Raw genomic sequence first — 12,503 nt, 5'->3', positions numbered from 1 at the left:
GAGATAGAGAGAGGACTTAGAGAAAGGGAGAGGCAGACAAGAGTGATGAGATAGATATGTGAGAGGAGAGAAAAAAAATTTAGCATTAGTGTCTGTACTGTTCCAAATTCAGAACAATACAATTCACCCATGCCAAAATTTTTGGTATTTAAAACATCTCATGTGAGTACTTTTTGGTGTTTGGTGTGCCAAATATCAAATATTTGACATTTAGCATACATGATGCTAGTGCTTTAACACTGAGAACTGCAATGTGCTCATAAAAGAGGTTCCAATGCTGAACACTGGTCCCTGGCTTCAGTCTAATGGGAAATTCGCATTAATCCTTTAAAAGCATAACTAGCATTTTTTTGCAATGGAGATCATGGATCTTCTTCAATATATTTTAGGTTCCATTTTCCAATCCATTCCGCACGTCACCTTAATATCTAAAGTCAGAACCTTACATGCCAGTATCCTATATGTTGAACGATCAGACAACTACATTAGATGATAATACATCATGTCACGTAAAGTGAGATTGCTTCCTACATAACTATACTCAAACTACAAGGAAATAGTAAAGAAAAAAAAATGGTAATTGCTGTCAGTTTAAGAACAATTCCAAATTCTGGTTGCTGGTGCCCTCACCAAGGCCTTCCTTTCCCTCCAAGCCGACGTGCCAACTCAAAATCTTTCTTCACTGTCAGAAATAGCAAATGAAACATGTTTCAATATTTCGAATAGTAAGTACGACGGTCAGAAAGACTAACTAAACATCCATGTTAAAAACCATTATCGATAGACCAAGACATAGATTGCATGACTCATTAAATAAATGGCATTAGCTTTAATTGGTGGCTAATCGAACAAGTCTGATAATATCAACAATATCACCCTAAAGGCTCCCCCTATTTTCATCCATCAACTCTTATTTTCCACTAGCATCCAGAAGAATATTTCTTTTTTATTGAGCATTATATTGTTCTCAAAAGATAGCAACAATTTTTTCAAGACAAAAGCCAAAAACATAAGCCTTGACCATCCATGCCTAAGGTTGTACTCAGTGCACAAAACAAGATTTGGATGAAGTCATGAACTCATAATATACAGCCTTACCCCCAATTGTTTGTTGGAGTAGTTGATTCCTAGACTTAGGAATGGCAATGGGTCGGGTTTCTTTATGCCCGGACCCGACCTGCAGGCCTGTACCCTTTACCCGAATCCGGCCCATTTAGTAAACGGGTTTTTTTGTTGCACCCAAACCTGGCCCATCGGGCTCCACGGGCCCCGACCCAAAATCATAAACCTAGAAATTAGTACGAACCCAAAATCACAAATCACATAATATACATGTAATTTTCTTGGCAATCATAGCATTTTCTTGGGAATTTTCTTGCCATCCAATCGGATGCCAAGATCTAACAAACTAATCTGTACAAAAAATCCAACAAATCCCAAAAATTTTGCATACCTAGAAATAAAATTAGCAAATCTGAAATCCCAACAACAAAACACCAAAAAAACCCAACAAATTTGGCTCAAAAAAAAAAAAAAAAAAAAAAAAAAAAAAAAAAAAAAAAAAAAACCAAATTTCGCTCACAAAATCACGAAAAGAAAAAAAAAAAACCCAAGCCACACCGATTGTGGATCTGTAATGTGTGAGGGGTGGTTCACGGTGGATCTGCAACAAGCGAGGAGCTTGATTGCTTGATTGTGGCTGGGCTTGTCGACAAGGATTTTCTTGGATCTATTTTTCTAGGCTTGGTTTTGGCTGTGGTGGCTTGGGTGAGTTACAGGTTGCGTGGTGCTTGATCGGTTGAGGGAATGCTTGAGGCAAGGCGGTGACGGCTTAAGCTTGGGCCGACAATGAGATTGAGAGTGAGTGATAGTGGGAGAGGAGAGTGGGCAACTAGAGCCTGGTGTGTGTTGTGAAATGAGAGGATTAGTTTTAGGGTTTAGAAGTGTATATAAAGTAGGGTTTTTTTGTAATTTTATTAACTTGTAACCGGGTCAAGTAGTGGTTGGGCCGAGTTTTACAAAAAAACCCAAACCCGACCCAGACCCGCTTCGGTTTAAAAAAATAAAAAAAAACCTGACCCTATTATTTATCGGACCAGGTAAAATCCGACCCATTAGGGCCGAGCTAGGCCAAGTACCCGCAGATTGGGCCGCAATTGCCACCCCTCTACTTATCGCTTTTGATGGAAAGCACTTGCCATCCATGCCTCAAAATACTAAAACATTACATTGGGAAGTAGGCTACTAATCATTCTGTATTTCTTGTTATATTTGGTTTGTTATTTCTGTGTAAAAAAAAAGCATGTCTTCTGGACTGATTAGGCTAAGATGTGTTTTCCAATCTGTTAAGCAAAATAGAAGTCAAATCTACATAAGACATCCACTTTGCCTAAAATAAAACTAGGTAAGTGAAACTTAAAAAACTATACATAAACTAGGAGTGAAAATAAGCTAGATTTTAAGCTTATCCAAACACTGCAAATCTAGGCCCTGTTTGGTTCTCTTTGGGGGTGTATTCATTTTCTCTTTTCATTTTTTGAATTCATTTTCTATTTCTCAAATCCTGAACTCATTTTCTCAACCCAACCCATTTTATGTTCGTCATAAATTTTTTGATCTAGTTTGTGTTTATTTTTCAAATTTTCCACTATATATCTTTCAATTGAAAATTCACCACAACAATGGTCAAACCAAAACCAAACCCAGCATCCACCTCCATCACCACCACAATCCCACCTCCATAACCACCATAACTGATCAAAATCCACTCCTTCACCACCACCACCACCAAATTCAAACATACAGAAGCACAGCCACACAACCACCCACCACCATTTCCCCCACCAGTACACCCAACCACGGCCACAACAACACCCATCACCATAGCCATAGCCAAACCCACGGCCAACCCACACTACCATCACCACACCCACACCTACCATGGCCACCACCAAACCCACAATCACAGCCACAACCTAGATTCACCACCACAAAACTCAACCGGCTTAGTGCCCAAAAAAAAAAACCCGAAACCATTGTTGAACTCAACCAATAGAGCTTGCCCAAGAGAGAGAGAATGAAGGGTCTTACCTTGGAGACAGAGAGAATAAAAAAAGAGATTGTTGTCATGGGCTGATGGTTTTGGGACCAAAGAGAGAGAGACGTTGGGGAGAGAAAATAAATAATTAAAGTTGAATGTGTAGGCCACAATTTTGGGTTTATTACAAAAATGTCATTATATTCATTTTTGCTAGAAATGAAACAGTCAAAAGTTGTTCATTTTTTGTATTCAAACCCACTTTTTTTGGATACTGAAAATGAAAACAGAGTATAGATTTGTAAACCAAACCAATTTTTTGTGGTGGGTTCCACAAAAAACTGAAAATGAATACAAATCGAACCAAACACCCTCCTAGCATTCAGAGTAATTTACCTTCCAGCACAACATAGGCGAAAGGAATAATGTTCAAGCTAGCATATGTTGTACATCATGTTTGTGGCTATGCAGACTGAAGAAATATGAACATAAAATTGTCATGCCAAAGTGTTTCATTGTTTTATTTGAAACAAAGATAGATAGATAGATAAATATATATATATATATATATATATTCTCTTTTAGTGAAGTAACTACCATATTCCATTTCCTATGAGCAAAACTATTTGTCCTGTACAATCAGTCTAGCCAGGCCCAAAGAACTAGGATTTGCAGAAAATTAACTAAGAAAAGACATAGAACTTGGAGTCAGCATGCTTATAAATTCAAGGTAGTTATGTCCTTCTGAGGTACCCAAGAACCACTGGTTTATAAGTGATCTGAATTTTGTAATTATAGAGAAAAAAAGCCTTTATCAATTTTACATACTTTATTACCAAAGATTGATTCATGACCTGTAAATTTTAAGTCTCAAGTTTAACTTACTCAGAGTTACACGCTTCGCATGAACTGTACAGAGCGTTGCATCTTCAAATAAATGGACCAAAAAATCCTCCGCTGCCTGGAAATATAAAAAACCAAAGAGTTAGGTCTTTATGTAAATAATTGTAGCAAGTCAGAACAGCACTGTCTTTCCTTATCTAGTCAAAATTTGAATCAAAACACAAATCTTTGCCATATATTAAGAATGCAAATGTTACCAAAAGAGAGTTTCTATGCAATTTCCTTCGTAAACTTTCACATTTTAACCCTGCATGGTCAGTTAACGCTAAGTTTTGTAATTCCATTATATCTAGAGCCACAGTACCTCCTATGTAATGAAACCTCCTTTGCAATTCCATTATAAGTTCAAAGAAGAGACCATGGTGTATCAAGATTAAAGAATATCCATCAGCAAACAAATACCTATCGCATTCGAAATGATCCCAGCAGAAGTGAAGAATTAAGCTCAGTGACTGAACATTTGAAAGTCATCTTAGATGGATTAATTGTGTGCAACAGCGGATTTCAGTGATAACATCACTGAGTGGTTTTGGGGAAATGTAACAAAAGGAACAAGTGAGAAGACTTTTAGAAAAGATGTGGCAGCCTATGTTACACAAGGGATAATGATATCCCGGCAACTAAACCCAAACAATTTGGCGATTAGGCATTTTCCAGTAGAGATATGAGAATGAAGTAGAACATGTAAAACACACAGATAATGGTGCTTACGAAGTACCATTGATGGTTATCAAAATCAATTTCCAGCTGCAACAAAATGAAGCAAGCCCTTGAACAGTATATTTCAGGCATATGTAATAAGCATAAAAACAACCAAAGGATGAATAGCTTCCTTATTATGCTAAAGAAGCAAGCATTGCACAACATAAGTCTCTCAGTTAGGGGACAGTAAAGTTCAACCCATCCACCCCAATCAATATGCTGGCTGCATGAGCTGAGATTAGGATAATGTGATGATTATCAATTTACAATTACCAGCATCAGGAAGCATGTTTGCTGTTCTGGTTTCATTTATCATTATTTTAACTGCTGGTTTTAATTAATTGTCAACAATTATTTCTTTGGTCACCCCTTGAGCCAAAATAAATAAATAAATCTTTGCATGACCTCATTATGAACTGTTGAGCTCACCTTACCCAGTCGAAGTTTTTGACTTCCAACAATCACCTTCAGTACCATGAATGTTGGTACTACTTGATTGTAATTTAGCCATTTGAATTATTGACTAACTTCCTATTATAGCCTTTATTTTACATGAAAAATTAATTTGTGAAGAATCTTGCTTGATAATCTCAATCACATCTATGCCTAGCACACATTACATGCTTTTGCATAGTGGTCACATAGTCTCTTCCCTCCCTGGTTCTGAATCCCAATTTGTTTTGAAACACACCTTGAAAACTCTATTGAAAGCAATCCAAGACTTATCTGCAAAGATCAATCAAATCACACTGGGACCCATGCCTGAATAGATTTAATGGAGGCTTCATTCCAAAGAATGACTGGTAGCCACAAGGGAGAAACTTCCCACATGGGAGGCAGGCACAATGCTAGTAATGAGGGCATGGAGCCACCTAAACAAAACCAACAATCAATTCCTATAGAGACTCAGGTCTAGGACACATTTTTTCAGTTTTCAAAATCATCTTGACTGTAGGTAACATAGAGGCCTTGATGAAAGGGTGATAGAAATATCAAAGTGGAAGTGCTTACTTTTGCTGGTCGCCTATACATAAAGGCCTCCACTGGTTGTTGTATATGTGAGATGGACCACTTTGAGTGATACAACTTGATAGATAACAATAAGGTCAGGGTCATAGATTGAGCTAAATCATTCTGGCAAAGTACCGAATAGGTCTTTTCTAGGAGTAACCAACCTGCCATAACCAATTAGGTCAGTGGAAAAGTCTAAGACAAGGGAATAGGTGTACTACTAATAATGTGGCACAATTTGATAATTAGATGGTGAGAAATGTAGTCAAAGATGAGAGAATGGCCTTGAGTAGGAAAGGCCTCAATGAAGATGTCAAGAAGAAGCCTTATTTTCCATGGAGCCACCATCTTAGATCAGGCATACACCCTAGTTTAAAACTACAAACTGATCACTATGCAGGTACAAAGCACTTTGAAACCTGTAACACAACAAGTAATCCTTAGCCTCCAACTAACAACTGGCACGTTTGCATCAGCCTTAATCCAACCCCAACAGTAAGCCACTTGGCAAAGTCGATTCTTAGGTTTTTTTTTTTCCTTGTTATTTTTGTTTCCCACAAATCCCTTCAAGAATTTTGTGCTGCATCAATGTTGAGGTACTGATATTGAAGAAGAGAGAAAAAATTTTCAACACCATTTGAGAATTAATGAACTCTCTTTCTAGGAAAATTTCTCATAAAAAATAGAATGAACAAAAGTTATTGTTATTATAAAGAATTTTTTGTTTCCATCTGTTACTAATCAACCATAGGCTACCTATTTTGGGTCAGGTTTAGTGATCCTATTTGCTCATTCTAATACATCTTATTTGTTAATTTCCACTCAGAATTGGTTAATACTTCTGAACTAATATAGAGTGGAAAACAAACAATGTTGCTCTCTCAATCAGAGATTCAGAGTACAAAGTCATGAGAACTAACAAATAAAATGTATATATGCAGAGAACTGAACAAACAAGTCTTGCTCACAACACTGAGTCACCGATTCAACAAGCAATATCATCTATGGAAAATATCATACTCTTGAGCATGCCATGCTCAAAATGAATATACATTAAAAAACAAGTCTTGCTCACAACACTGAGTCACCGATTCAACAAGCGATATCATCTATGGAAAATATCATACTCTTGAGCATGCCATGCTCAAAATGAATATACATTAAAAAATTTTACATGCTCAGCCCAAGACATGCAGGAAAGTTGATTAAAAAAAAAATTAAGTACGTACATGAAATTTCAAATCAACCAAAAAAAAAAAATTATCCAGACTACCATTCCCAAGACATGCAGGCAGACAAGCGACTAGCCCGAGTCTCAAATAAATAAGAAAAAAATTTAAAAACATAAGAAATAGTTACGTACCTCCTGTAGTGCTACTAAAGCTTCTGCTGCCCAACGACTAATCTCTGGAGAGAATTGCTGTGATAATTGTCTTACCTACAACAAATGACGAGGATTATGTGCCAATGAGATCATAACTCACTACCAAACCTACTGTACAAAAGTCAATGAAAAGAGAAACATCAACTAAGAGGATTGTACTTCTCCACAACCCAATTCTAACAAAGCCTATCTTGCACTGTTTTGCAGAGCTGTGTTGATCAAATTGGTCATAAAAATACTAAAAAAAGATTCAATGGAATATCTTAAAAGAGAATGGAATTACAAAATTTCCAAATACAGGAACATATATAAATATATACTGACATTCAAAATGTGTTTTATGACTATATCAGAGAATTTACAAGAATCTCAGATTAACAGTGCAATCTTGACAGTAAGAGCATAAAGGATTCCACAATTCCAAACATCAATATCCTTGCCAACGTTTGCTCCAAGTGGGAGATAGCATGGTCAAAGTGAACACACAAAACAGGGTTCCCCCAAATGGGTATCCAAAATAAAATTTCTGCTTTTGTGAACATAGAATTGACACAACTAACAGTCCAAATTTGATTATGAGAGCATACAACAATTTTAAAATTCCTAACACAGCAACTTGTTGCAAATTGAGGTTTTAGCCAATCATTTGGGAGCAACACAAAGAACTAGAGTACAATTGCACAAAGGATTTTCACCACCCAGTAAAATAAAGGTGTACAAATACATTATTCTCTTGAACAACAACTTCCACTTTTACACGTTCTCAGCAATAGTAGCCTGCTTATCAGTTGCAGTTTCATACAACTTAGAGTGGATTGTGCACACCGCATATCACGACAAAAATGAATGCTTCACATTCTTTGAAATAAACCTCCCACACGCTCACACCATAAGCACCACTAACATCAACTGAACACAACCAGCTCTCCTCATGACTTCAATAAGTTGAAGAGCATTCATAAAAGCAAACCCAATTTCACAAAAATCAATGCTTACTTGAGTAAATTTCGTTACCAGTTATTTCATTTACCAATAGTCCTCGGAAGCTCTATACATACATACATACATACATACATACATACATAATATCCAAATGTTCGTTCATCCTTGTATGCGTGTAATGTTGAAGCATAAAATAAATAAATAAAAGAATGAACTCACAACTCTAATGAAAGGAGCAGCTGGAATGACCAGATTCCAAGTCTTCTGAAAGTGGCGAATCTCACGAAGGGCCACTGTTCCTGGCCTATAACGTCGCTTCTTCCGCTGAGTTCCTGGAGCTACAAAAAATATCATCAAACAAGTTGGTTAAATAAGCCAACATAAACAGATTAAAAATTATCGGAATTTGATTTGACCCAACAACCTTACATTTTGGATTCTCCCTGTTGGTTTGGCTCGACCTTCCACTAGGAGACTTCAATATAAAAATTGGAATAAAAAGAATTAGAAACCCTAATGTAGCCAAAGGAAGGAGGCAGTGTTTGTTTGTTTGTTTGGTAAAGCAGATGAAAGAAAATATTCAACTAGAGTGTGTTACCGCTCAGCTCAACTTTCTTTCTACAAGAACACAAATTTTATTTTATTTCTTTTGAAGTTAGAACATTTTGAGAGGAAAGGAAAATGTGAAGTTTAGGCAAAGAGAGTTACCGTTCTTGGAGAAGATGTTGAGGCCCCTCCTCCTCCTCCGGTGCGACCTGAAACAAAACAAATCAAAACCCTAAGAAGAAATTGATACACACAGACATATATAGTAGAAAGAGAGAGAGAGAGAGAGAGAGAACCAGATAATTTTTTTCGATTTGGATTTTTATGAGCAGGGTGTTTAACCCTCGCCATGTGATTGTGATTTTTGGGGTGAGAAGAAACTGGGAGAGCACTCGCTCTCTCTCTCTCTCTCTCTCTCTCAGTTCATAGTAATAAGTGGAACGTTGTCTTGTGAGTTTTTTTTGAGTATTGAGAGAAAGAGAGACAGAGTACGTTATATAATTTATTTTCTTTTTAGAAGAAGATAAAAATATCAAAAGGAGTAGAAAATTTCATTTCCCGCTACGCTCAGATTTTTGATTTTTAATCACAAAAAACGTGGTAGAGATGCGGGGTATCGATCCCCGTACCTCTCGCATTTCTCTTTTCATTTCTTTTATCCCTACTGTAACTACTAAATTGAATTTTCTATTTTTCTTGCCTCCACTTTAGTTTAAAACCTTTGTCTCTTCGATTTAGGCTGCATTTGTTTCGGCTGTAAAGAAAATTGGGATGGGTTATAGTAGGGGATTTTAATGAACTTTTGGTTAATGATGATAAATTTGGTGGTAAATCGGTTAGTGTGAACAGCTCTCTTTTGTTTAAGGAGTATTTAGATAAATGTAATATGATGGACATTGGCTTTGCGGGACCTCGTTACACTTGGACCAATAGAAGGGAAATTCAAGCTTTGATTCAGGAGAGAATAGACAGGTTCTTTGTGAACCCTCAGTGGTGTTTGCTTTATCCGGATGCTAAAGTCACCCATCTTCCTAGGTACCACTTTGATCACTGCCATGTTCTGTTAGAGATGCAACCAGGTGTAAACAAGGGGAAGAAGAGGCCATTTAGGTTTCAAACGTGCTGGTTGCTTGACCCTACCTTCCCTGCTATTGTTTCTCAAGCTTGGGGAGGTGCAGATAATCTTGTTGAGGCCGTTGATAGCTTCACTAGGAATGTTGTGGATTGGAATAAAAATCAGTTCGGGAATATTTTTACAAGAAAATTCTGATGGCTAGGATCAATGGTATTCAGAAGGCTATTGCTTTTAAACCTTCTAGTTTTCTTCCTAAGTTGGAAGTGGATCTCCTTAGGGGTCTTGATCTTGTTCTCAATCAAGAAGAGGAGTTATGGGCTCTGAAGTCTCGGGTTAATTGGTTGGTTCAAGGGGACCGTAATACAGCTTTCTTCCATGTTTCAACTTTGGTTAGGAGGAAAATGAATCAAATCATGGCTATTAAGAATTTAGTGGGGGAGTGGATCCTTGAGGAGAATGATATCAAAGAGTTTATTAGAAGCGGTTTTAATGGGATATACGCAACATCTCATGAGGCTGTTTCAAGGGATGAACCTAGTTTTGTCCAGTGTCAGGCCAGCCTCTCGGATGGGGAGAGGGAGAGCATTGGTGGAGAGGTTACTAAAACAAAAATCAAGGCTGCCTTGTGGTCTTTAAAACCATTTAAAGCCCCGGGTCTGGATGGACTTCATGCGGGCTTCTTCCAAAAATTTTGGCCGGTAGTGGGGGACTCTATGATTGAGGAAGTTAAGCAGATTTTTAGGAGTGGGAAAGTGCCTGAGCATCTGAATACGACTCTTATTGCTTTGATTCCTAAGATCCAAGGTCCTGAGACTTTAGGTAATTACAGACCTATTAGTCTGTGTAATACGATGTATAAAGTGGTGACCAAGATTATTGTGGCAAGGCTGAGACCTTTTCTGGATAAGCTTATTTCTCCCCTACAGATGGCTTTTGTCCCGGGTAGAAAGGGTATTGACAATGTCATCATTGCCCAAGAGATAATTCATTCCCTTGGGAAAAAGAAAGGGAAGACGGGGTACATGGCCTTAAAGATTGATTTGGAGAAGGCTTATGACAAGTTTGAGTGGGGATTTATTCGGAACATGCTTATTAGGATTAACCTTCCCACACAGCTCATAGATGTTATAATGAGTTGTGTGTCGACGGTCTCCACCTCCATATTGTTTAATGGGGAAGTTTTGGATCCGATTCTTCCTTCTAAAGGGATAAGGTAGGGTGACCCGCTCTCCCCGTATCTTTTCATCATTTGCATGGATTTTCTTGGTCAGTTAATAGAAGAGAAGTGCAATATGAAGACTTGGCAGTCAATTAAAGCCTCTCAAAGTGGTCCTGAATTCTCTCATCTCTTATTTGAGGATGACCTCATCCTTTTTGCTAAGACAGATTGGGTTAATTGCGCCGCCATTAGAGATGTTCTTGATGATTTTTATGAGTTATCTGGGCAATCAATGAGTGAAGCTAAGTCGAGGGTGTATTTCTCCCCAAATGTAGACCGTGACACAAGGGAATCTCTTTGTGACATTCTGGGGTTTGCTTCCACTCCTTTCTTGGGGAAGTATCTTGGCTTCCCTCTCAAGCATCCTGGCTCTTCTTCTCAGGAGTACAACTTCATCTTTGATAGAGCAAAACAAAAGCTTTCGGGTTGGAAGGCTAACATGCTCTCTTTGGCGGGGCGAAATGTTCTCATTCAAGCCTCTTTAGCTGCTGTTCCTTCGTATGTTATGCAATGTAACTTGTTGCCTGGTAGAATTTTGAATGGGTTAGATAGATTGAATCGAAATTTCCTGTGGGGTTCTTCTGAGGCTGCCAAGAAGATTCATTGGGTTGGTTGGGATAAGGTGATAAAGTCTAAGGAGGAAGGGGGGCATGGGCTGCAATCTGCAAAGGGGAAGAATATAGCTCTCCTTTCTAAGCTTAATTGGAGGTTCCATACTGAAAAGGAGGCCCCTTGGGCTAGAGTTTTGAATTTGAAATATTGTAATCCGAGAAGAAGAGTTGCTACCAATGCTAATAGGCTTCCTTGTTCTCATATTTGAGCTGCGATGAAAAAAGGTATGGACACTTTCAATAAGGGTAGCAGATGGATGGTTGGTAGGGATAGTGGGCTTAATGTGTGGCAAAGCAATTGGACTAATGGAGGTTCTCTTAGAGGTTTGATTCAGGGTCCTATCACGAGGGAGGCTAGCTAGCTAGCTAGAAGTTAAAGACTTTATGATAGACACTGGTTGGGATTGGGGGAAGATTCCCTTTGAACTTCCTATTGAGGTTAGAAGGTTGATTCAAGCAACCCCGGTGACTTTGTTGAGTAGAGGTGTTGATAAGTTGGCTTGGTCGGGATCTCCTAAAGGCACCTTTGACTTGAAGAGTGCTTATAGGATTGCCATGGGGGATGAAGGGATAGATCCTTTCCCAGCTCATTGGATTTGGAAAGTGAATACTCTTCCAAGGATTAGAACTTTTCTTTGGAAGTGCGCCCATAACAGCATTGGAGTTAAGGTTTGCCTTGAGAGGAGGGGTGTTAGTCATGATACTACTTGCCCTTTATGCCAGGAAGGAGCTGAAAGCATTTTACATGCCCTGAGAGATTGCCCTCTTTTAAGAGGCCTGTGGAATCAGTTGGGGGTTTTACCCTCTAATCAAGCCTTTTGGAGTAGCAACCTTCAAGATTGGTTGATGTTAAATAATAATTTAAGCACAGTTTAGGTGCTACTCATCCTCCATGGAATGTTGATAGTTTTTAGACCCCTTAAACAATAGATTAACCTAGTTAATTAGCCAAGTTGTTACTTAGTCCAATTAAACAAGTCTAGGTTATCACAATATAAAAGATCAAATCATGCAAAGCAACGGAAAATAAATAAGACAATGATATGATCACCCAGGAAACCAAACTGGTAAAA

At 38.1% G+C, this 12,503-nt stretch overlaps 2 protein-coding genes across 5 annotated transcripts; one reads left to right on the top strand and one right to left on the bottom strand.

The window, feature by feature from the left end:
• Positions 1–299: 299 nt before the first annotated feature.
• On the bottom strand, positions 300–9,135 carry LOC115983416 (histone H3-like centromeric protein HTR12). 4 transcript variants are annotated; one of them, XR_004090052.1, is made up of 9 exons: positions 8,822–9,135; positions 8,688–8,734; positions 8,409–8,454; positions 8,199–8,317; positions 7,017–7,091; positions 3,923–3,998; positions 3,434–3,509; positions 1,099–1,288; positions 300–682 (listed from the first exon to the last, which is right to left on the bottom strand). XR_004090052.1 is itself a non-coding variant. In XM_031106087.1 (8 exons), exons 1-7 carry the CDS (start codon positions 8,874–8,876, stop codon positions 3,472–3,474), a joined length of 456 nt encoding a protein of 151 aa, XP_030961947.1. In that variant the 5' UTR covers positions 8,877–9,135; the 3' UTR covers positions 300–682; positions 3,434–3,471. The 4 variants fall into 4 exon arrangements, 2 of the variants coding, with proteins under 2 accessions (XP_030961947.1, XP_030961946.1); XR_004090053.1 differs by lacking the exon at positions 3,434–3,509 and having other exon boundaries at positions 8,822–9,132; XM_031106087.1 differs by lacking the exon at positions 1,099–1,288.
• A 279-nt stretch (positions 9,136–9,414) lies between these two features.
• Positions 9,415–9,795, top strand: LOC115985494. Its single transcript, XM_031108436.1, has one exon. The coding sequence runs from the start codon at positions 9,415–9,417 to the stop codon at positions 9,793–9,795; it is 381 nt and encodes a 126-aa protein (XP_030964296.1).
• The last annotated feature ends 2,708 nt before the right edge of the window (positions 9,796–12,503 follow it).

Source organism: Quercus lobata, chromosome 4 (assembly GCF_001633185.2).
Source record: "Quercus lobata isolate SW786 chromosome 4, ValleyOak3.0 Primary Assembly, whole genome shotgun sequence".
Taxonomy (NCBI): Eukaryota; Viridiplantae; Streptophyta; class Magnoliopsida; order Fagales; family Fagaceae; genus Quercus; species Quercus lobata.
This window is presented reverse-complemented; position numbering and strand designations above follow the sequence as displayed.